Genomic DNA, 25,038 nt, shown 5'->3' with positions numbered 1-25,038 from the left:
TATGATTCAATGCTATATAGTGTCATGTCCATGTTTGACCTTAAATCATTGCACTTCCCACTGGGGGACTGCATCCCACACTTTGGGAAAATATTAATGCCTGTGCCTAGCAAACGTCCCAAAGCCTCTAATTGTCTGTGAGTTGAATGGCGGTTGGCTGACCTAAGCTGGACTTAGCTTGACTGCTTGCCTGGAGTGACTCTGATCTATGTCTCTCATTCTTCTTCTGGGACTAATGGGCTAATGGGCACACAGTCTGTCAGGGTAGTGGCAGAAGAGCAAGAGCCGAAGTGGCAACATGCTAGGAATTCTAAGCTCAAAACTCTAATACTGGCCCTTTTGCCCATAAACCATCGACCAAAGCAAGTCACTTAGTCAAATCCAAAATCAAACACAGGGAAATACACTCTGCTTATGATGATGCCACGGAGAAGGTATGACCATTGGCAGGGGTAAAGAATTGGGGCAACAATGCCATCTACCACACTCATTTGACCTTTCTGGTAACCTTCATTTGACTCTCTCTTGCAACATCAAATGCAACATTCTCAGAAGTAAATTTTAGTTCTTACATTTATGGTCAACTGATTCTTGACAACAGTGCCAAGACCAAGACCATTCAATGCGGAAAGAATAGTCTTTTAAACAAATGATGCTGGGACCACTAGACATCCACATGCAAAACAATGAAGTTGGGACTCCTACCTTACACCATATACAAATACTAACTCAAAATGGACCAAGGGCCTACATGTAAGAGTTAAAACTATAAAATTTTAGAAGAAAATATGGTAGTAAATCTTCATGACCTTGGGTTAGGTGGTTGATTTGTTAGATATGACATCAAAAATACAAGCAACAAAAGAAAAAATGGTTAAGCAAACTTCATCAAAATTAAAAACTTTTGTGCTTCAAAGGACACCATCAAGAACGTGAAAAGACACATTCAGAATGCAAGAAATATTTACAAACCATATATCTGATAATGGTCTAATATCCAGAATATATAAAGAACTCTTAAAATTCAACCATAAAAAGACAATCCAATTTTTAAATGGGCAAAAGAGCTTAACAGACATTTCTCCAAACAAGATATACAAATGGCCAATAAATACATGAAAAGATGCTCAATATCATTAGTCATTAGGAAAAGACAGATCAAAATCACAATGAGATACTATTCACACTAAGATGCTTAAAGTAAAAAAGACAGACAATAACAAGTGTTGTTGAGGATATAAAGCAAATGAAACCCTCATACATTGCTGAGGGTAGCGCCACCTTGGAAACAGTCTGGCAATTTCTGAAAAGTTAAAATTGAGTTACTATCTGACTCAGCAAATTCATTTCCAGGTATATATACCCAAGAGAAAAGAAAACACATGTCCATAAGAAAACTTGCACACAAATATTCATAGCAGTATTTTTCATAGAGTCAAAAAGTGAAGAGAACCTAAATGTCCATCAATAGATGAATAGATGAACAAAATGTGGTATATCCATACAATGGAATATTATTTGGCAACACAAAGGAATGAAGAACTGATATATGTTACAACCTGGAGGTACCTTGAAAAGGTAAATCATATTGTATGATTTAATTTATATGAAATGTCCAGAATAGGCAAATCCATAGAGACAGAAAGCAGATTAGTGGTTGCCAGGGGCTGGAAGGAAGGGGGAATGGAGAGTGACTGCTAATGGACATGGAGTTTCCTTTTGGGGTGATGCAAATATTCAGGAATTAGACAGTGTTGCACAATTCTATGAATATACTAAAAACTACTGACTTGTACACCTTAGAAGTATAAATTTTATGGCATATGAATTATATCTCAATAAGCTATCATTTTAAAAACTGAATTTTCAAAACAATCCAATTAGAAAGTGGGCAAAAGACACGAAGAGACATTTCACCAAAGAGGATGTATGAGTGACTAATAAGCATGTGAAAGCATGTTCAACATTAGTAGCTATTAGGGAAGTGCACATTAAAATCACAATGAGATACCAGGACACACCTATTAGAATGACTAAAATAAAAAACAGTGAAAAAACACACTGGAGAAGAGGAGAGTTGCTGGTGGAAATCTAAAACGGCACAGTCTCTCTGGAAAATAACTTGGTCAACAACAGAGCCCATTCACAATTCCCGAGAAATAAAAATAGAATCTGGGTAATAAAATAAAGCCTAACCTTTTTTTTTCTTTTTCTTTGTGTCTCGTCTAGCTTCACTTTCTCACACGATACCATGGACAAAGACCTCCACCCGGCACTTCAGATCAGAGTTCCTAGTGCGAAAGGGCTTGCCCCGACACTGCAGCTTGGGGCCGTGCAGACGCGCCGCACACGACACTGCAATTCAAGATGGCTGCGGCAGGCCGCGTGCAGAGAGGCTGCACCCGGCGCTGTGATCTGGAGCGTGAGCGGCGTAACTGCGCGAGATCCAGGGGAACTCCCGCCCCTTCCGCCGCTGAAGAGACCCCTGCAAAGCAGCCCCGCCCCGATGGCCTGGGGAGCGGGAGTGGGCGGAGCACAGACTCCAAGCGGGAGCTGGCGCCTCTGCATTCTTTGATCAAAGAATAAAACTTTCCTTTGCTTCTGAACCCAAGTCAGTCTAGTTATATTGGCGCGAGCGACACTAGGCAGGAAGACCCCTGTTGGGGACCAGCTTGGAAGGGTTGGTAACGATTTGGCACTTTCTTTTAGAGCTAAAAATGGGTTTACCATACAATCTAGAAATTGTGCTCTTGGGCATTTACCCCACAGAAGTGAAAACTTACCTTCACCCAGAAACTGGTACATGAATGTTCAGAGTAGCTTTATTTTTTTTTCCATAAATTTATTTATTTTATCTTTGGCTGCGTTGGGTCTTCGTTGCTGCGCACTGGCTTTTCTCTAGCTGCAGTGAGCGGTGGCTTCTCATTGCAGTGGCTTCTCTTGTTGCGGAGCACGGGCTCTAGGCGCGCAGGGTTCAGTAGCTGTGGCTCGTGGGCTCTAGATCGCAGGCTCAGTAGTTGTGGCGCACGGGCTTAGTTGCTGCGCAGCATGTGGGATCTTCCTGGACCAGGACTCGAACCCATGTCCCCTGCATTGGCAGGCGAATTCTTAACTACTGTGCCACCAGGGAAGCCCCCAGAGTAGCTTTATTTGTAATGGCCAAAAACTAGAAACCATTCAAATATCTTTCACTGGATGACTGGTTAAACAAAGTGTGGTACATCCATACTGTGGATTATGAGTCAGCAATGAAAAGGAATAAACTATTGATACATGCTAAAACTTGGATGAATCTCAAGGAAATTATGCTGAGTAAAAAAAAAAACTAAAAAGATACATGTATACTGTGTGTTTCCATTTGTGAACATTCATGAAATGACATAATTACAGAAATGGGGAACAGATCAGTGGTTTCCAGGAGTTAGAGATGGTTGGGAGAGGGGGTGGTATGGCTATAAAGAAGTAGCACATAAGGAACTTTGTGGTGATGGTAGTTAAGTGTCTTGGTTGTGGTGGCAGTTACATGAAGCCACATGTGATAAAACTGCGTGCAGCTACACACATACACACATATGAGTACGTACGAAACTGGTGAGTGGTCGAATGAGCTTAGTGGATTGCACCAATGTTAATTTTCCGGTTTTGATATCATTAGTGATACAAGATGCTAACATTGGGGGAGACTGGGTAAAGGGTTCATAGAAACTCTCTGCACTTGAAGTTGAGACACAGATGTAGAGAACAAACGTATGGACACCAAGGGGGGAAAGCCGCAGGGGGGTGGTGATGGTGGTGTGATGAATTGGACGATTGGGATTGACATGTATACACTGATGTGTATAAAACTGATGACTAATAAGAACCTGCTGTATAAAAAAATAAATAAAATTTAAAAATTAAAAAAAACCCTGCACATTTCTTTGCAACTTCCTGTGAATTAGTAATTATTTCAAAATGAAGTTGTTTTAAAACCTAAATTTATCCTTATCCAAAATGTACTCTTCCTGAATTCTCTAATTTCACATCCACAAGTGTGAAAACATCAGCCCAGACTCACCCTTCACTCTCAGTATCAAATAATAATAGTAACAGGCCACATTTATTGAATGCTTCTTCTCTACCAGGTACTACAGTCAGCCCTCCATATCCGAGGGCTTCACATCCACAGAGTCGACCAACCACAACAGAAAATACTCAAAGAAAAAAAAAAATTCCGGAAAGTTCCAAAAAGCAAAACTTGAATTTGCACCTCTCCAGCAACTATTTACATGGCATTTACATTGTATTAGGTATTATAAGTAATCTAGAGATGATTTAAAGTATACAGGAGGATGTGCTTAGGTTACATGCAAATACTACACCATTTTATATAAGCGACTTGAGTATCCTCAGATTTGGTATCCTTGGGGGTCCAATTCCCCCCGCAGATACCGAGGGACAACTATACACTTATAACATTCCATGGCTGGTCTAATGTATTCCTCACATCAACGCTATTATAATTCCCATTTTAAAGGTAAGGAAACTGAGGATTAGAGGGGTAAATGACCTTGGCCAACGTCATACAGCAAGTTACCACAGCAGGTTTCTCATGCAGGCAGCCCAACTCCAGAGCCCATACCCTCTGGAATCACCAGATTCAAAATCCACCCACTTATCTTAGGCCAGTGCCTTAGTTCATTATTCTCTACCTGGACCAGGGATTAGTGCAGGAACCTGCTAACTAGACTCCTACCCCAGATCTAAGCTTGAATGGTAAACCACCCCAAACAGAAGACTATCTCCCAATTTCCCCATGCAAAGATGTTTTTTAAGTATTTTGGCCAACCTGAATATATAAATGTTTTGTGCTATGGATGAAATAACCAAACATCTATTTACAAGGATTCAATACAGGATGTGTCTATACAATGGCATATTATATATTATAAAATATATTAATTTAGAAATACCGCTATCCTCATTCTCCCATTTTCTGAAACAATTTCATTCAAGTGCTTCTCACATATCTCTAACATCAGTATCTTTACAATTTTCATCTGACACAGGTTTCCAGAGTATATTTTCATTTCTAAGTTATTTGAAAAAGTCCTATTGAATCCATATATAACACTGTCCCTGAAAAGCTAAAAAATAGATTTATACAGCACCAAGAAAAGTTATGTTTTTAAAATTTGTTCTGTAGGTCAGTAGTTTTCAATGCTGGCTGCAAGTTAAAAATCATACTGTATTATAAACTTCAAAGTTGCTAAGAGACTACATCTTAATTGTTCTCAACACAAAAAAGAAATAATTATGTGATGCAATAAAGGTGTTAGCTAACACCACTATTGCAATAGTAATCATATTGCAATATATAAATGTATCAAACCAACACATTGTACATCTCAAACTTATACAACATTATATGTCAATTATATCTCAATTTTTTTAAAGTGTGATGGGGGGAAATCATCTGGGGAGCTTTCCAAAACTACCAATGCCCAGAAATAGTGATTTTTACTGGCCTATAACGTGGGCACTGGGCGTGGCTTTTTTTTTTTTATTAATTAATTTATTTATTTATTTTTGGCTGTGTTGGGTCTTCGTTTCTGTGCGAGGGCTTTCTCTGGTTGCGGCAAGCGGGGGCCACTCTTCCTCGCGGTGCGGGGACCTCTCACTGTCGCGGCCTCTCTTGCTGCAGAGCACAGGCTCCAGACGCGCAGGCTCAGTAGTTGCGGCTCACAGGCCTAGTTGCTCCGCGGCATGTGGGATCTTCCCACACCAGGGCTCGAACCCGTGTCCCCCGCATTGGCAGGCAGATTCTCAACCACTGCGCCACCAGGGAAGCCCAGGCGTGGGCATTTTTAAATGTTCCTCCCTAAGGGCAGCCTTTGCAGAGAATCACTGTTTATGTGTGTAATTAGCCATCTCCACAATGTAACTTAGTAGTTCTCAGTCTTGATTACGTATAGGAATCACCTGGAAAGCTTTGTAAAACTACTGATGCCCAGGCTTCACCCACCACTATCCCCAAGGATTCTAATTTATCTGGAGTTAGGCCTGAGGGTATTCCTATGTTTTAAAAAACATCTCAGATGAATCTCACTTGCAGCCAGAATTGAGAACCTTCAGTATTACCGCTTAGGAGTACTTCTTTACAACCGAGGTTTAAAAGACTGTTTTAACCACCATCGAATACTCGTATGGCTTAGGTCACATAGACCAATTGCTCTGTAACCATGGTAACAGATAATCACCAGAACTTGTTTAAACACATTTCATCTGTTAATAAACTTTTATCTTGATGACCATCCTCCTGAAAGTAACCACCTGAAGCCCAATCCACCCCTCCAACAGAACATCCAAAACTGTGCTGAAGTTTTGCTGGCTTGTTCCTTTTGTACCAGGTGACCTCTAGAAGCATCCAAAGATAGCACTGATTGAGAACATTTTAACCTAATTTGGCTTCCCCAAATAGAAATTGGTTGTCCTAAATAAAGGAACTGAGAGTTCCCCAAAGGTGAGAGATTTTGTCAGGACTCAAATATAAAATAATTCTTTTCCTGAAAGATAGATTGGGAAGAGAATGCCACTTTACATTTGCACATATCATTAGTAACAACCATTTCTTGAATGTTTACTATACCTAGGCACCGTGTTAAATATTTACCTGACCTCATTTAATCCTAAAAATATCATTTAAAATTAAATAATAATTATTATTATTCCCACTTTTTAAAAATAAATTTATTTTTAATTTTGCCTGCACTGGGTCTTCATTGCTGCATGCAGGCTTTCTCTCTAAAGCGCGCGGGCTTTAGTTGTGGCATGTGGGCTCAGTAGCTGTGGCTCGTAGGCTGTAGAGCACAGGCTCCATAGCTGTGGCGCCTGGGCTTAGCTGCTCCGCGGTATGTGGGATCTTTCCGGACCAGGGCTCGAACCCGTGTCCCCTGCGTTGGCAGGTGGATTCTAAACCACTGTGCCACGAGGGAAGTCCTATTATTCCCACTTTAAAGAGGAAGAAACCAAGACATGACGTCTATTTGCCTAAGGTTACCACCCTGCTGGGTACGGAGACAGAATGTGGACCCAGGTCTTCTGCATCCAGTGCTATACTGCCCCCTTCTGGCCCAGCCATCCTCAAGATGCTTTCACCAGAGGCACCAGGACTTCCATTCCAGTGCCCCAAAGGACAGCATGGCATTGTGGACGGAGGGAAGGACCACTAGAGAGAGGATCAGCAGACATCCTCCCTCCTCCCTGCATTTGTAGTCAGTCCAAACCCCTCTGCCCCCAACATTCCATGGTTCCCAGGCCCTGTGACATCACAGACAGTTCCATCTCTGCTCTGCCAGCTGCAGGTGAGTGAGGCTCAAAAGTTAGCCCTGAGAGCAGGAGGGATATTTTTTCATACTTAAAGGGACAATGTCTCCATCACTCCTGGGCACCTTTTCACTTTGCTTCAGGAAGCAGACGCCATCCCTCTTACCATGACCCCACTGTTTCTCTCTCTGGGTCCCAGTCTCCCCACCTGTGCTGAATGACCCCTAAGGGCTCCTCCAGCTCTGGAAATCTTCCTGTTTGACCTCATTGATCTTTCTTGTTCTGGTCGAAGTTCTGTGGGGTCACTGAAGACCTGAAGTTCACAGCCCACTGTGGGTAACCCCAGGGCCCTTTTCTTTGGCTCCTGCTTCCACCTAGAGGAGGGCGCTGGTAGTGCAAGAAACACCACACCCACCCTGCCGCCCTAACCAAAATCAACTCCACATTTTCATCAGCATCAGCATTTACATTTATTGAGCCTTTACAATGTGCCAGACAGCTGTGCTAAGCACTTTCCATCATTATTTCTGTGAGGATTATTTAATCCTCACAACCACATTCTAGGGTAGATACTATTATCATTCCCATTTTACAGATAAGAAAACAGAAGTTCAGGAAAGTTAAATTCTTTTAAATTTCATAGCTAATAAACTGTAAATCCTTAGGAATTATACCCCAGAGAACGTGCTTGTAATTGCTACAGTGTTCAGATCCTTTCCATTTCTGAAGAGGGTTCAAAAGTTCAAAACTCTTGGCTACCAACACTTAGAGGAGAAAGTGGTTCTACTCCCCTCTCTTTCTCGGGAAATTGCTGGGGAGTAAAGATATGCAAAGCATCAGCGCTAGATTCAGATAAACTTATATTTGAAAATATCTGCTGAGCTGCTGCTACAGAATGATCTCCAAGATGCTATGTACGTATAAGCTGCTTTAGCAGAAGAGACCTCCACTCAACGTGTGGAACAAAAACTGAATTTATTTCTCATTAAACAAGAGAGAACTATGCTCTGATGACAAAGTCTCTGAACAAAGCTAATGGCTAATATTTAAGGGGTTTGTGGAGGCACTGAGTTCGTGGACAGGTGGTGTTTCAAAGGCAGGAGTGCTTAGGAATGGTAGACCATAGGCCATGAAGTACTGTCTGTGGATGTTACTTTCAGGAGAATGGTCATCAAGATAAAAGTTCATTAACAGATTAAATGGGTTTAAACAGGTTCTGGTGATTATCTGTTACCATGGTTACAGAGCAATCAGTCTTCACTTAGGAGTGTGGGAACTCCTTTTTTATTCTCAGTCTCCCCCTTTCGGCCCTCCCTCAACCAAAGCCTCAGGAGAGACCCTCAGGGATTGTCCAGATCTTCACCGCTGTTGTCGACTTTCCTTGAAGACACAGTTACAGTTTTCCACTTACAGAGATCTGATGTTCAGTTTGAGCATCAGCCAGCCTGATGTCTTCTTGTTTCTGTCTTTCAATCATCTGTGGAGCCAGAAGTTGAAACAGTTGCCACATATAAGTATTCAACTCTCTGGACAACAGCCAATGAATGACTGTGAGACAAACAAAAATAATTAAAAGTATTTTTAAGAGAGTGTGGAAGGCAGTCTAGAATCATAACCTATATTTCCCAGGCATGACAGAAGAAGATAAATTTCAAATGATACCCTGTGTCTACCTCAAATAGCCAGGTTGCCTTTTCTTTGGGCTTAGATATAGATTAACCTCACCTGTGGTATTAATCAAGGTACAGCATGAAGTGAAAGCAATGGTGCATAATCCCCCGATTAGCCAAAATAAAATCCAAAGGTATTCTATTATCCATTATTACCTGAGCTAAGAATTTTCAATTGGTCAGTTGTGCCCTAGGATGTGGCACATCCTTGTGGCCCAAGTAGGATTTGGGCTGTGCTGCGTACTATGTCAGTCAAGGTGAAGGAAAATGAGCCCCTTGTGTTGTCCACCTCCTTTGGAGGGCTCACTGTCCTCAGAAGTCTGGGATATTGATAACCCCATGAAGGGTTTTTTTCCCTTCCAACACTGTGTAAGAAACACAGGCCACTGAGGGTGCCCGGGAGTTGCACACTTGGAAAGGTACACATAGTCATCACAAAGAATGGTAGGTCTTAGTCCCGGTTGGCATTGAAGAGTCTGATTTCCCAGTAAGAAATAAACCATGTCAACAATCAAGCAGTATTACTGTCCACCTTTATTTATCAATTTTCCTTGGGAGTTTAGAGGAAGAACAGGAGAGTGCTGAGTGCTAAGGTCTCCTTAGAGTGGTATCACTGGACAGATTTGGACAGTTGTCCTTTGGCCATTATGGAACATGAGTTCTTCCAATGGTCTTTCTGCTCAAAGTATATATATATATATATATATATATATATATATATATACACACACACACACACACACACACACACACGTGTCCTCATCCACAGGCTCCGTATTCTTTAAGAACAGAGGAACTTTTGGTCCAAGAGGCCTTAAAGTTATTTTGATTTCTAATTAATTTTTAGGACTATTTAAAAATAATCGGGAGGTCAAAGTTGACATTTCTCATTCCAATTTATTGTATCTAAGTTCACTATTTCAGGTCTGAGTCCTTTGCAAGAAAAGAAGAAAAGTTTCCCTTAAGCTGTTGGTCTACCCCAGAATGTCCTGAAGTTTATTCAGTCTCCTACTGATTCATCTTGATTTTGTTTTCAATTCTGAATCTTTGCCCAATCTACCCTTAAGAAAAAGGTTCTACCTTTTGAAATAACTTTTGAAATAATTTTATGCGGTGCATTTTCTGTGTTTCTTAACTTCTCAAGCCCTTAATTTTTTGGAATTATGCATAGATGGGTTATTTAAATCTTCTGGTCTTTTCCATCCTGCTGCTTTTAAACATTTTCCCCCATTGTTGAAGGTTAACAATTAAGTTAACTAATTGATACAAATGTGGTAGTCCAGGGCAATAAGTAACTGAATAACAGAATCCTGAACTAGACAGCAACTTTCTGTTGTTCCAAAATTTGAGATGATTTTAAATATTTCTCCTCAATTCAGCTCTCACCCAGGTTTTAAATTCAACCTCTCTGGATCCACCTTCTGGTACAGGAGTTTTAGGGGAATATTGTGCAATGTTTTGTTCTCTTTTCTAGAGAAATGCCCCATGAAGAAAGTTTATTTAGGTAGTTAGGGAAAGGAACAAGAGGAGTTTAAGTGGGTGGTAGAGATAAAGCTAGGTGGAGAGAGGGAGACATACAATGCAAGTAGGTTTCAGGTTTGAGTAGTAGTAAGATTTTTTTTCTTCTTTCTGGGGCGAAAGCATATCAATCAAACAAGCCCTCTATTGAGTGTTTGGTGTTTTTGTCCTCTCTCTTTTCTACCGCCCCTCTTAAATCTATTATTTTTGACACTGAAAGTTTGCCATAATGGCCATTGTAATTTTAAGTCATCTAGCAAAGTTTTGCCATTAATTAAGATAAGCACATCAGAGTACATTCAGTGAGAGTATATATACAAAGCAAGAGTTTTTCCAGGAAGAGGAAGCAACTTCAATGCAGCTGAGACCATGACAAACAGGAAAGAATACACTACAGTTAGTCAAAAGTTTGTACTATGCATGACATCTTGAACTCCTTGGCCAAGGAGAACCTAAAAGGCTTCATATGATTAATGCCCTGGAAATCACTAACTCCAAAATATAGGCTGAGAAAAGTGACTTTTCATTGCTTTACCAAGACAGACGTGCTCATGAAGGTTTGGAGAGACCCAAGGCAAAGGTTTAGCAATATCCTTTACACAAACTGACCACCAATCTAACAGACCTCCAACCATTAGTTCCCGGGGCTGCCTGGCGGTGGAGGCAGGTCAGACTTATGTTTTCATTTCTTCCTTATGAAGCATTTCCTTCTACACTCAATATACATAAGGCAGTCTAGAACAAAACAAAACCCCATGAAGCAAGAGTTTATATAAGTAGATGAAGATTGAAACTATAGCAAGCAGCAGAAGAATCAGCGTATTAATGGCAAGCATATTTGCTAAATGGTGCATCTCCAAAACAAAAGATCTAATCGCCTTATATTAATTTCCATTTGTTTATAAATCCTAAGAAAATAAATTCATTAAAGAGAGCTCAGCGAAATATGTCACAGTTCAAATTATGATGAAAAACTCACTTGACAGCAGATCCAAAGGACTATTGGAGATTGAAGCTAAATGGGCCCAGAAAGTGCCCCTCTTGGTCCAAGGATCCCACACAGTGGGGACATCGTATGTGTCTAGTCTGCTCGCTGTATCTAGCCACAGTATATAAATTGTGCTATATTGAATAGCTTATGTGCAGGAAGTTAGAGATTTTGTATTAATTATTAAGAAATCAAGGGTAAAAGAAACAGGAAGATCAGTTCGAAATCTATTGCCATAATTCAGGCAAGAGCTGATGGTGGCTTGGACGGTATGAGAGTAGAGAAAGTGAGAAGCAAATGCCCATGAGTGAGACAACTCACATAGTAAGTTGGGTATTGTGAGAAGAATTTCCTACAAGGGGGTTTTGCCCTTTAAGAAAGGGAAGGGAGAACAGGAAGCATTCAGAGACCTGGAAAAGTTGATACACAGTGAAAGGAGTTTGGGATGAAAACAAGGCCTTGTAATTCTGGACCACCCAAACTAGGAAGATCCTTGAAGAGATCATCTAACCTAACTTCCTCTTATTATTGATGAGAAGCCTGAGACACAGAGATAAGCATGGACTTACTCAAAGCCATACAGCAAGTTGGTGGCAGAACCAGGACCTACATCTATAAGACTGTGCTTCATCACCATGTTCTCATGGGACCTGGACCAGCTAGAATAGTTTGGAGCCAATGAGCTACATGAAGGGAAAGGAAAGGAAATGCAATGACCACTGACTGGGCACTTTGTGTACCCATCACCACAGGGGTCACTTTTCGTATGTTTAAACCTTTACTTTTTGCAAAGTAGGCACTGCTTTTCCCATTTTCCACATGATAAAAGTGAGGCTCGAGAAGGTTAAGGAACCTACCCCTAGAAATGGGGTAGAATACAGATCTCTTTAGAAGTCAAGCATGTTTATGTGGATTTCTGCATGGGCTGGGATTCTGCTATAGTGGGATCCTACCTGGAGCATGAGCACAGGTAAAGGGCTGGCACTTTTCATCCACAGTCTTATGTTTATTTAGGAAACAGCCCTGCCCAGGGAACCGGGCTCAAATTCAAGATCGGTTGATTCAATAAGGCACCCCTGCAAGCAAAGCTGGAAGAATAGGGGCTTCAACTCCTTTCCATGGGTAAGAAAACTTTGTATAAAATAGGGATAGTGACCTTAAGAGAGAGCAACCTAGACTGAAGGGCTTGGACCTGCTGGCTGTGGGGAGCTACAAGAGATTTGGGAGAGGGAAGTGTTATTATACCTTGGGAGAAGCTGACCCTGTATGACCCCCATCACAGTAAATTTCCAACGGGGCATCTGGAATTCAGGCCCCAGAACCCAAGGCCCCATTCCTTTCTTTCATACAGCAGCCCACCAAAACCTGGCCTCAAAGATCTTCTGTTTATGCTGCAAATGCTGTGAGGAACCCAATGCCACAGATGACTCCAAGATCCCCAGTCAAACCCAAGAGCTTCAGCCATCAAAGCATGGTAGGTACCAGGCAAAAACACCCTGCCTGGCCTCTCGAGGCTTCATTTTGCTCATCCCCCTTCCTGCTGAGATACCCTCAGATTTCCTTCAGCTTTTGATTGAATAATTCCAACCTAAAATGAGGTGAAGACTGGGTGGCTAAGTACCCAAATCAATAAACAATAGAGCTTAAAATTCTTGAAACTTAAAGTGCGATTCATGAATCAGCAACATCGGCATCACCTGGGAGCTTGTTAAAGCTGCACTTTCAGACCCTGCTCCAGTCCTACCGAATCAGAACCTACGTTTTCACATGACCCACAGGGAAACCTGAACGTACATCATAGTCTGAGAATCACTTGTCTAAAGACTATAAAGATAGCAGTTAAGAACCCCGCCTTTGGGGCTGGGGTTAGATCCAATCAGCTCTGCCACAGGATTGGGCAAGTCACTTACCCTTTCTCTCTGAGCTTCAGTGTCCCTACCTGTAAAATGGGGATATCCACACTGTATTATTACTTTTCAGGATCACTGGGAGGATTAAATGAGGGAATATATAGAAGCACCAAGCACAGGGCTTGCACTAGGTAGGCATTCAACAAAGGTCAACAAATGGAAACTATAGTATATAGGTATTGGCCAGGATAGGATAGGCTCTGCTGCTAAAACAAATATGCCTTTAAATCTCAATCATTTACAAAACGAAAGTGTATTTCTTGCTCATGCAAAGTCTATTACACATCTTTTTTCATCTTTAGTCACAGCATCTGGAACACACAGTTTCCAAGGCAACCATGTATAAGAGGAGAGAGAGAGGGAGAGAAGGCATCCTGACCTTCAGTTTGTAATTACATCCTTCTTGATGATCCATGACAAAAGGTCATAGTGGAGAAGACTGGGGGTCAAAATCAGCAATTTCAGACAGAAAAAAAAAAAAGCATTATTGTCAAGATCAGGCAAAGCTAGGACTGACAAATACACAGTTGGGCAGTGAGTGGTGGGGTCAGGGAGGCTGGTCAGGCAGCTGGTACAATCCCACTAGGAGACAGGACAGTTCAATGGCAGGAAAAAAATTCTCATGGCATATTTTACCAGAAATCCATAGCAGGGGCCTTTAAAATACTTCCCCTGAAAATAATTTCACGATAAAAACCAAGAAACTTAAAAATGTCAGTCCCTTTTTCCAAGATGATAATAATGATAATTACTGAGCCCCAATTACATGCAAGGCACTGTCTAGGCACAAGGGACCCAGCTGTGATCAGATAAGTCCCCTACTGTTTCAGAGCTTACACACTAGAAAAGTGATCTTATTTAATCTCTGTAATAACTCTAAGAAGTGGACCTGATTATCCAGAATGGATATATCATTTTGCAGGTCTGAAAACACAGACAGAGAGGTGAAGCAATTTGTTCAAGGTTTGCGGCTAGAAAAGGATAGTCATTTATTACAGAATACAGCTTAGTCTGTTGACAAGATTGTATGTTATTCTTTTAAGAACCTAGGAGTATGTCAAAACAAAGCCTTATATACAACAGTGGTCATCACAATGGCATTTATGGTAGTGAAATTTGAAAGCAGTCTAAACACCCAACAATAGAACATTGGTTAAATAAATCCTGAATTATCCATAAAATTCTTAAAATTTAGTGACATGAGAAAAATGTTTATGATAGGTACAAAGTAAAATGCATGCATAATATACAGGATGTGATGGACTATGTAAAAATATGCATAGGCAAACACTGGAACTGTGATCATATCTGAGGGGAGGGGTGTTTGGGGCATTTTTTCCTACTTCATATTCTTCAATATTTCCTAGCTTTTCTATAATGTGTATGCATTATATTTATAAACAGGAAAAAAGTAAACTTTATATTTTAAAAAGAATACATATTTTGAATCCAGTGCCTGCTTATGAGGCAGAGAACTCAGAAGACTAGAGGACGCAGACTCAGGTACTCCCCACCCCACAATAATCACCACTGGTCCATGTGCCCTGCTCCAGTTGGCAAAACGCCTTCACCTCTGGTACCTCCTCTGAGCCTCCCCACATGACCACGTGGAATTACCACTGCCAGGTCTGCAGAAGGATGAGCTTGACGGACAAAATCTCAAGCAAGATAATGAAGTGTCCCGTGTGATTTTGGGAAAATCCCTGCTCCATCCAGAAAAGAGAACCTCCTATTTCAGCAGCAGTGAGTTTGAGGGTGAGCTCCAAACTGGGGTCCTAACACTGACCAGGAACCTCTGGGGGAGGGGGCCTTGTCCTAATGACCAAACCCCAATTTGATATTGAGCTAAGTGGGGTGACAGGAGTGGCAGGACTGCTGCCTTCAGGAAGCTGCAGTCACATTCTAGGACACACTGGACAGAGTCCAGGGGTCTAAGACCTGGCTGCAGGACCCTCTGAGCTGGGAATTACATGAGGAGCAGGAGGTCTGGGAAGAAAGAACACATATCCATACTTTCCTTCTAAGCCCTTGTGGCATTGTCTTCTATGTGTATTGCATGTGATTGTTTGCTTAATGTCTGCTTTGGCCACCAGACCATAAGTTCCAGGAGGGCAGGGCCTACATCACTTTTGTTCCTCCAAACTCAACCAGGTACATGGCAAATAAACATGCCAGAAAATGCTTGTGGATTGAGCGTAGTCCAGTGGGGGGAGAAATGCCTCTGGTTCCTGGGCTGTAGCCACATCCAGGAAGGAGAAATGCAGCCCCATTGATGGGCACCAACGCTGTACCCAGGTGACCTCACACAGCTCACAATCACCCTGTTAGGCTGGCTGTTGAGAGGTGAGCGTCATCCAGCCCAGTCACTTCAGAATTCTCGTAACAGCTAAACCCTCCTGGCAAACAAAATTTCAAAGTCCAATTTCTATAAAAAATCAAGGGGGTGGGGCTTCCCTGGTGGCGCAGTGGTTGAGAATCTGCCTGCCAATGCAGGGGACACAGGTTCGAGCCCTGGTCTGGGAAGATCCCACATGCCGCGGAGCAACTAGGCCCGTGAGCCACAACTACTGAGCCTGCGCGTCTGGAGCCTGTGCTCCGCAACAAGAGAGGCCGCGACAGTGAGAGGCCCGCGCACCGCGATGAAGAGTGGCCCCCACTTGCCGCAACTAGAGAAAGCCCTCTCACAGAAACGAAGACCCAACACAGCCAAAAATTAAAATTAATTAATTAATTAATTTTTTTAAAAAGCTAATTATAACAACAAACGCTTTAAAAAAACAATCAAAGGGGTCCTGCTCTACTCGAATTGGGGGTGAGGGTCTGGAAGCCCCCCTAGCTCCCCTCCCCCCACAGGGCTCCATGGAGCATAGTTTAAAAAAACCCCCTCTCTATGGACTTGAGGACACGGGGAGGGGGAAGGGTAAGCTGGGACAAAGTGAGAGAGTAGCACTGACATATACACACTACCAAATGTAAAATAGCTAGCTAGTGGGAAGCAGCTGCATAGCACAGGGAGATCAGCTCGGTGCTTTGTGACTACCTAGAAGGGTGGGATAGGGAGGGTGGGAGGGAGACGCAAGAGGGAGGGGATATGGGGATATATGTATATGTGTAGCTGATTCACTTTGTTATACAGCAGAAACTAACACAACATTGTAAAGCAATTATACTCCAATAAAGATGTTAAAAACAAAATAAACCCACCTCTCACTGTATAGAGAAGGCTTTGACCCACAGTGGGAAGGGACTTTCCAAAGGCCCAGCAGAGAGTGGTGTTAACGTCAGAACCATCATGGGCCCAATTCTTCTATTTTCCAGCCACTGCACTTTGCAAGACACCCTGCTGTCACTGAATGCTCCAATGGGGTACCAATGCGTCCCAGGCCAGGATCCACGTGGCTCACACAGTATTCCAGAATCTGACAATGACCAGGGATGGAGGTGACCGGAACAGTCCACCCAGGGCCAGAGCAAAGCCTTCACTCAGTGTGATGTTTCCCTTTCTTCTTTCAGATGTGAATTCACATGTTTCCAAAAGAGGATTTCACAAGAGAAACCCAAGCCGCTACTCCCAGGATCGCTGGCCGTACCAGCCATGCCTCATTGGGAGACCCTGAACATTCTAGACGGCAGCCCCCTCGCAGGTCTCCGAGGCTGCACGGCTGCTGGAGGGTCTCCGGCAGGAGCCATGAAGACTGATTCGGAAACTCCCCAGAGGAGGAGAAGACGTCTGAGCCATCCCTGTGCCGCCAGCAAGAGTCACTTCAGCTCCCGGAGAAGCCACTGTGGAGGAGCTGCCTCCAATTAAAGTCCTTAGTTGCATCTTAGGCCTGTGTCCCTCCTCTTTTCCCCTCTCCCAGCCCTACTTCTGAGATTCCCTTGAATATAGAACAATTAGAATTAGGCATCTCTTATTAAGAAATGAGGTCTGATTCTAAAACACTTTCAGTCACTCCTTACCAACCTAACGAAGTACTTAGGAGAGGCTGGTCAGCAATGGGCAGCTATAAATAGATGCTGTAATAACTGTCTAGAGCTTGAGGGCACAATACTGCTCGCCTACTGTGGGACTCAATTTGGTGCTCAGGGTCATAGTGAACAGTGGGGCAGGTAGTGCACAACTCTACAACCAGCAGCCCTATAGTGCAATGCACAGCCCATGCAGTTGTAGAAAGCTGTTTGTGCTAAAACGCAGAGCATGCAAACATAACATGCAGGACACCCCAAGTGGCTTCAGCTTTAGCCAGGGAGCCAGGCACAGAAGCATATCACTTCACCTTATAGACAACAATTGGGAAACAATAACAATGGGGAATTTTGCAACCAACTTGGGGATTTGAGGAAGGCTTCCTGGAAGAGATGGTGCTTGAGTTTTTTGAAAGTTGAAAGGGAATTAGCCAAGCAAAGAGGAGAGGGGAATGGTATTCCAGAAGTAGGGAACAGAATAAGCAAATTTGGAAAACAGAAACACAAGCTGGTAGGAGTATAAAGTAGTGAACTTCGATGCTTGGAAAGACAAAAGTGAAAACCTGAGCCAGGGTGTTGGGAGAGGTGAGGGGGACAGAGCTTTAAGAGCCTCTTATCCAGAAAAAGAAAGTTGGACTCTATCCAGAAGGTAATGGGGAGCCAGGGAAGGTAATGTTTAGGCAACAAAGTGACATAGCCATATTTCTGGTTTTTGCAATATGAACACGGTGAGTTGTTAAGACAATACATTAGCACTCCCTGTGTCTGCCCCCAGCACTGAAGAGGAGAATAAAGGAAGATGATGTCTTATACCACATTATTATAGATTAAGATTCACACCTACAGTGGAAAGCCCATCCTGGCTGCAATTTGAAGGATGTGCAATTTGAAGAAGTGTGAGCAATAATGATAACAGCAGTGTATAAATCTGGTATATTACTCTTCTAAATGCTTTATAAATATCAACTCACTTAGCATAATAACCCAACAAGGATAGTACTGTTACTACTCTGGTTTTACAAATTAGGAAACTGAGACACAGAGAACTTACATAAGTCTCTGAAGATTACACTAACAGTAAATGGCAGAGCTGAGACTTGAACCCAGGACACCTGATTCCAGAATTGATACTCTTAACCAACCAGTTATGCTGCCTTCACAATGATGGTAGAATGACATTCAGTGATTGCTTTTGGCTCCAAATTGACAGTTCATTGCCTGTTCTTCAAAACTGGAGTTGGGCCCTTTAAATCTTTTTCCCTTGGCAGCTAGTGCAATGTTAGGCTTCGTCAGTAGGGGGTGCTGGAGATACTGGAAGAGGAAGGGCTTTCCTTCTGTTCTGGGGAGCTCACTTAGCAGGGAGCAGCACATGTAGCTCCTTGGGTATCTGGCTCTGGCAGTTCACATGGCTTCTCCAGCACCCAGATCCTGCTGTATATGGTGGTCAGCAGCACTTAGCAGCCAGCAGCTTCTCCCAGTGACTTCCCCCCAACAAACGGGGTAGTGCCGCCACCTCTCTGTGACAGTTTTCTCTAGCACCTTAGAGGGCAGATTTCTAGAACATTCTGTCAACATGGCATCTCAGAGACTTCCCTGCATCCAGTGGGCCACAGCCATGTCCTCCCCAAGATCCATATCTCAGCTGGAGATGCAGCGGGGCGGGGGGTGGGGGGGCTCTTCCTTGGGGGCTCTATCTCAGCCCTGCGGTGGTGGCTATGCCTTAGACCTGTTATCTCTGTATTCTTTACAGGATCTTACTTCTTATTCACCAATCCATTATTTCAACCCCCTGTTAAAGTTAATAATTCTTTATATTAAACTTCTTATATTCAAATTACTGTGTGCTTTCTGTCTTCTGATTGGCCCCTAACTGATACAGACATCCAAAAAGAGGCTGCCTAGGCAATCAGGACAGACAGTGATGTAGGTATGAACTAGGTCAGCATCCCTAAGATGGAGACGAGAGCCCCAAGTTACAAAATATATCTCAGGTAAAGCTGGCCAATTCTAACTCAGAACCATACAGGGAAGAAGATTCTGCAAAATGAAGTTCTTGACATCTTTTGCAATGCAGAGAACTGAGAAGGGGGTGGTGGTGAGGCCAAGTTGAGCACACACAGGAGATCATTGCATTTTGGGCTATGTCAAGCTAAAGGAGTCTATGGGACATCCAAGTGGCCACATCCAGAAGGAGGTTAGAAATATGTAGCAGGTAAAGTTTAAAGAACAATGGCTGAAAGGAAACAAGGGAACCTCCAGAAAACCCTATGTTCCTTATGTCTTGGAACTGTTTCCTGCAACAGATACAGCAGGTGCTTTGCACATAAAAGATGCTCCTTAAATGTCACCTCCTGCATTTAGAAGCCACTTCACAGAAAGATGGGGGGATGCTCACATCCTATGAACTTGTCAAAGGGCTCTTGGCCTCAGGGTGATATTTTTCTTTAGAGGATTTTCAAATAATAACAATAAAAATAGTAATGGAAGCCACAGCTGGACCTTACCTCTGACTATGGCAAACCAGCTGGTATCAGACCAATCCTCCTACTGAGAGCAGTTTAAAAGGCTGTAGTTTCTTTTTCTTAAATCTGTCCGAATATGTCAAAGAGCTACCAATATGTCAAAGAGCAGTGAGGACTTGAGGGGCCAAGATCCTCAAGAGGAAGAAAGTGCAGAGAGACGAAATGGACATCAAGGTCTTCTGACCTCCTCAAGGCACTTGCCAACTCCTAAAAAGAGTCTAAAATGCTGAAGAACTGGGCAGAGCTTTCAGTAGACTCACAGCTTAGAGGCTGAGGGCTCACCCTGGAGGAAGAGGATTGGCTGTTAAAAGTTTTAAAAAATATGTTTCCAGTTAAAATCTCTGAAGAGCTAAAACCTGCAAATCAGTGCTAACCAGAAATATACTAAGTCTTACTAGGACTAAACCCAGAGTCAAACTATCCCAACTTTACTTTTCTCAGAAGCAAAAGTAAATCCTTTCTGAAGGAATACCCAGAGTCTTGTACATCTCTTCAATGTTTCATTTTTTAAAAGTGTCTAGCATTCAATAAAAAATTACCAGGAATACCAGAAGATAGGACCAACTGACCAAAAAAGCAAAAGGAACATACTTACAGAAGAGCCAGATATTGGAGTCAGCAGATGTGGACTTTAAAATATTGAAGAAAACAGATGACAAGATGGATAATTTCATCTGGGAACTGTAAACTATTTTAAAAAATCAATTAAAAATTATAGGACAATATTACAATAGCTGAAATTAAGAACTCAATTCAAAGGATTAACAACTGAGTAAACATAACTGAGGGTAAGAGTAATGAAGTGGAAGACAAGTCAGTAAAAAATATTCAGACTGAATCATGAAAAATACTGTATCACAGATTCAAGATGTGCTACGAATCCCAAACAGGATAAATACAAAGAAAGTTATACCTAGGCACATCAAAATACAATTACTGAAACCCAAAGCAAAGAGAAAATTTTAAGAACAGCAACAAGACTGATAATTGACTTCACAACTAATGAAAGCCAATGACATCTTCCAAAGGTTGAAAAGAACCCAAAAAACCTGTAGTACTCTAGAATTATTGACTTACCAAAAACTTCCTTCAAAAATAAAAACACAATAGAGACCTCTCAGCAAACAAAAACTCAATCTGTCACCAGAAGATCTGTACTGGAAGGAAGATACTAAAGGTACTTCTAAATATAAATAACACTATTCTAAAGAAAAATTCCAAAGGTAGTTTCAGGAGTAGGTGAATGATTCTAGACAAATGTGTGGAAATGCAGGAAGGGATAAAGAGTAATAACAAAGTAATAAATGAAGAATAATAAAAAGTAAACATGTGGATAAACCTAAATGAACACTGACTATACAAAGCATTAATAATAATGTCTGTTGTGGTTTAAAATATAGCAAGAATTGAAATCCATGATGACAAGACCACCACAGACAGAAAGGTGAAAGAGTTCTAAGGTCTTTGGATTATCCAGAAAGTGATAGAAGGATCCTCTTATAATAGAATTGAGTAAGTGCAGGATGCATGTTGTAATCTAGGGTAACCACTAAGAGAAAAGAATACATACCTCACAAGCTATTAGAAGAGAAATTATACAAATCACAAAAACTTAATGCAAAAGAAGGCAAAAATAGTACAGAAAAAGGAACACAGAAGGGGAGGACCAATAGAAAGTAAACAGTAAGATGGAACATTTAGGCCCAAAACTATCTACTATATCAGGAAACACACTAGACATAGCATAGTAAATACTCCAGTTAAAAACAGACTGAATTTTTTTAATCCCATACGTTCACAAGAAGAGCACCGTAAATATAAGGATGCAGATAAGTTGAAGGTAAAAGGATGAACAGATATACTACGTAATCACCAATCAAAAGAAAGCTAATGGGGGCTTCCCTGGTGGCACAGTGGTTAAGAATCCACCTGCCAATGCAGGGGACACGGGTCCAATCCCTGGTCCAGGAAGATCCCACATGCCGTGGAGCAACTAAGCCTGTGCGCCGCAACTACTGAGCCTGCACTCTAGAGCCCACGAGCCACAACTACTGAAGCCCGTGCACCAAGAGCCCATGCTCCGCAACAAGAGAAGCCACCTCAATGAGAAGCCCACCCACGACAACGAAGAGTAGCCCCTGCTAGTCGCAACTAGAGAAAGCCCGCACGCAGCAACAAAGACCCAACACAGCCAAAAATAAATAAATAAATAAAATCTATTAAAAAAAAAAAAAAAGGAAGCTAATGTATCAGACAAAGTAGATTTTAAGGCAAAAATCTACTAAAGAGGGATATTTCATAAAGATAAAAGGGTCAAACCATCAGGCAGTTCTAATAATTCTAAATTTGTATGCATGGAATAACAGAGCAAAACTTGTCAGAAGTGAATTAAAATATACGTTCACACAAAAACTTGTACACAGTTGTTCATAGCAGCATTATTCATAATAGCCAAAAAGTAGATTTGATGAATAACCCAGCTGGATGAATGGATAGACAAAATCTGCTCTATCCGTGCAATGGAATATTATCCAACCATTAAAAAGGGATAAAGTATTGATACATGCTACAATATGGATGAATCTTGAAAACATTATGTTATGTGAAAAAGCCAGACATAAAAGGCCACAAACTGCATGATTCCATTTATGAATTGTCCAGAATGGGAAAATCCAGAGAGATAAAGTAGACCAGTGATTGTCAGGGGCTGGGGAGAGGGAGTAACGGGGTGACTACAAATGGGTAGGGGGATTTTGTGGGGGGAAGAGGTGATGAAAATGTTCTAAAATTAAACAGTGGTGATGTTTGTGCAATCTTGTGAATATACTAAAAACCACTGAATTTTATACTTTAAAATGGTGAATTTTATGGTATGTTAATTACATCTCAATTTTTTTAACTATGTAATTAAAAAAAAAAAAAACTTTGTCAAAAGTAAAAGGAGAAACAGAAAATCTACAATCCTAGCTGGAGAGTTTCCTCCCTTGGTCGCTGACAGAACCAACCAACCAAAATCAGTAAGGATATAGATTTGAATAAAGTAAGTAAAAACTCACACAAATAGACACAGGTAGAAAACAGTATGCAGCAGCTGAAGAAAAGCCATCATCAGATGATGGAGCCCTTACTATGGACCACACTATGAACCAGGCCTTGTGCTTTGCACGCATCACCTCAATTCATCTCCCTATTATCACGTGCCCCCTTAATAGATGAGGAGGAACACAGAGGGTGAGCACCCGGCCCAAAGTCACCAACCAGCTTGTGCTTAACTTCCCTGCTAGGCTATCTTCCGGTACTGAAGTTCAGAGACATCAGACTAGAAACTTTATTCACATAAATATACCCCACGGTGCTGGAGTAACTGAGGTCTGATGCAGAATGAATAAACATTAACTGTTAATGAACTACATCGTCCACAAAAGCGCAAGTCGGGCACCTACAGCATTTAAGACATAGTGAGAGATAAAAAATAATAATAATAGCAACAATTTCTTGAGCGCTTACTCAAGTTTGCAACTCACAGTTGTAAGCACTTTACATTTTTTATATCATTTAATCTTCACAATCACCTGCCAGGTAGGCACACTTATCCCCATTCCACACTTGAGGACTGAGACCCAAGGATGGGAAGGACGCGGCCCCTAGGTGGCAGACCTTGGATTTGAATACATGTGACTCTAGAATCCAAGCCCTCCGCTCCCACTTCACGACATGGCACCATCTTCACCAGCTCCATGCCTGTCATCAACACAGAGCCTTGAAATGGCGCACATGTTCCTTTGTGGAATCTCATCTTCACAGCAACCCTGTGAAGTAGTCAAGACAGAGATCACAGAATTTTCTAAAAGAGGAAACTGAGGCTCAAATACGAAGAAATGTACCTCATGGGCACACCTGAATGCCCCACCCACTGGGTGAGACCACCGGAAACTCTAAAGAGAGGAAAAGGCAGGAAACAACACATCAAGGGTCCTTTAAGGAAGCCATAAAATGGAAAAACTGTTTTGTCAACACACACACATTTTTATTCTCTGTTATTATATTTACCAGGGCTTTACGGTTGGAATGATAAATATGGGCTTCTATTGATCACATTCACAGCCCACACTTCCGCTGTGGCAGGTGAGAAAGACAATGATCGCCTTCATGAATAATTCTCATTGAGCAAAGCGGGCCGCAGCATTTGTTGGCTGAAGAGAAATGCCTGAAAGAGCCATTTCCAAGGGCTGATCTATGTACATGCTTTCTCTTCTCTGGCCCAGGGTAAGTGAACAGTCAGATTCATCTCTTACATGGTAAGTCACCCACATAATTACATTTCATCTTCACCAGATTCATTTATAGAGTGAACTGACATTCAGAGAGGTTAACCTAACCAAGGTCATACTGCTAAGAAGTAGCAGATCTGAAATGAGAATACAGCTCTCCTGCTGGCTAGGCCAGTGTTCCATCCAGAGGGGTATCAGGTCTGGGACACCTCACTTGTGTGGGTCTATAGAACCTTTCTGCATGTAGATAAAGGCATAACAGAGAGAAAGGCCAAGGGTTAAAATGGAACAGAAAAAGATGGAAATTCCCAGATCTTTGGCTTTGAAAGGGCCATTAAGAATCATCCAATCTACCCATTATACAGAAGTGTAAACTGAGGACCAGCCTAAAGTTACAGAACTAAAAGTGGCAGTTGAGGACCAGAACCCCAGCCTGTGACAACTTCATCATTCAACTGAGTACAGACAGCAATTTGCAAAAGCCACTATAGAGATGACAAAGCACTCAGTCCACAGAATTTTTTTCCTTAGCAAGTCCAGGTCACGCACAAAAAGTACAAGGTGCAGTCTTTGTCCTTGAGGAGCTTATAGTCTAGCTAGAAGAATAGGTATATGCACAGGAAAACAGAATCAATAACATAAAACCTCAGTAAAGGCAGCAACTACATCAAGAATTTAAAGGCCGCAGTCAGGAATTCCCTGGCGGTCCAGTGGTTAGGACTCGGTGTTTTCACTGCAGTGGCCTGGGTTCAATCCAAGGTTGGGGAACTACGATCCCGCAAGCCACATGGCATGGGGAAAAAAAAAAAAAAAAAAAGTGAGATGATTTGGATTACTGGATTAAGAGGTAATTTTTTAAAAATAAAAATAAAAAATAAAGGAGGCAGA

The 25,038-nt window shown here is 41.9% G+C and overlaps 1 protein-coding gene across 1 annotated transcript; it reads left to right on the top strand.

Moving 5' to 3' along the window:
• The first annotated feature begins 12,668 nt into the window (after positions 1-12,668).
• On the top strand, positions 12,669-21,023 carry TEX48 (testis expressed 48). Its single transcript, XM_036854179.1, has 4 exons — positions 12,669-12,955; positions 15,018-15,146; positions 15,631-15,686; positions 16,775-21,023. Exons 1-4 carry the CDS (start codon positions 12,748-12,750, stop codon positions 17,006-17,008), a joined length of 627 nt encoding a protein of 208 aa, XP_036710074.1. The 5' UTR covers positions 12,669-12,747; the 3' UTR covers positions 17,009-21,023.
• Positions 21,024-25,038: the final 4,015 nt, after the last annotated feature.

Source organism: Balaenoptera musculus, chromosome 6, assembly GCF_009873245.2.
Source record: "Balaenoptera musculus isolate JJ_BM4_2016_0621 chromosome 6, mBalMus1.pri.v3, whole genome shotgun sequence".
Classification (NCBI taxonomy): Eukaryota; Metazoa; Chordata; class Mammalia; order Artiodactyla; family Balaenopteridae; genus Balaenoptera; species Balaenoptera musculus.
Note: the sequence above shows the minus strand (reverse complement) of the source record. Positions and strands in the feature narration are given on the sequence as shown.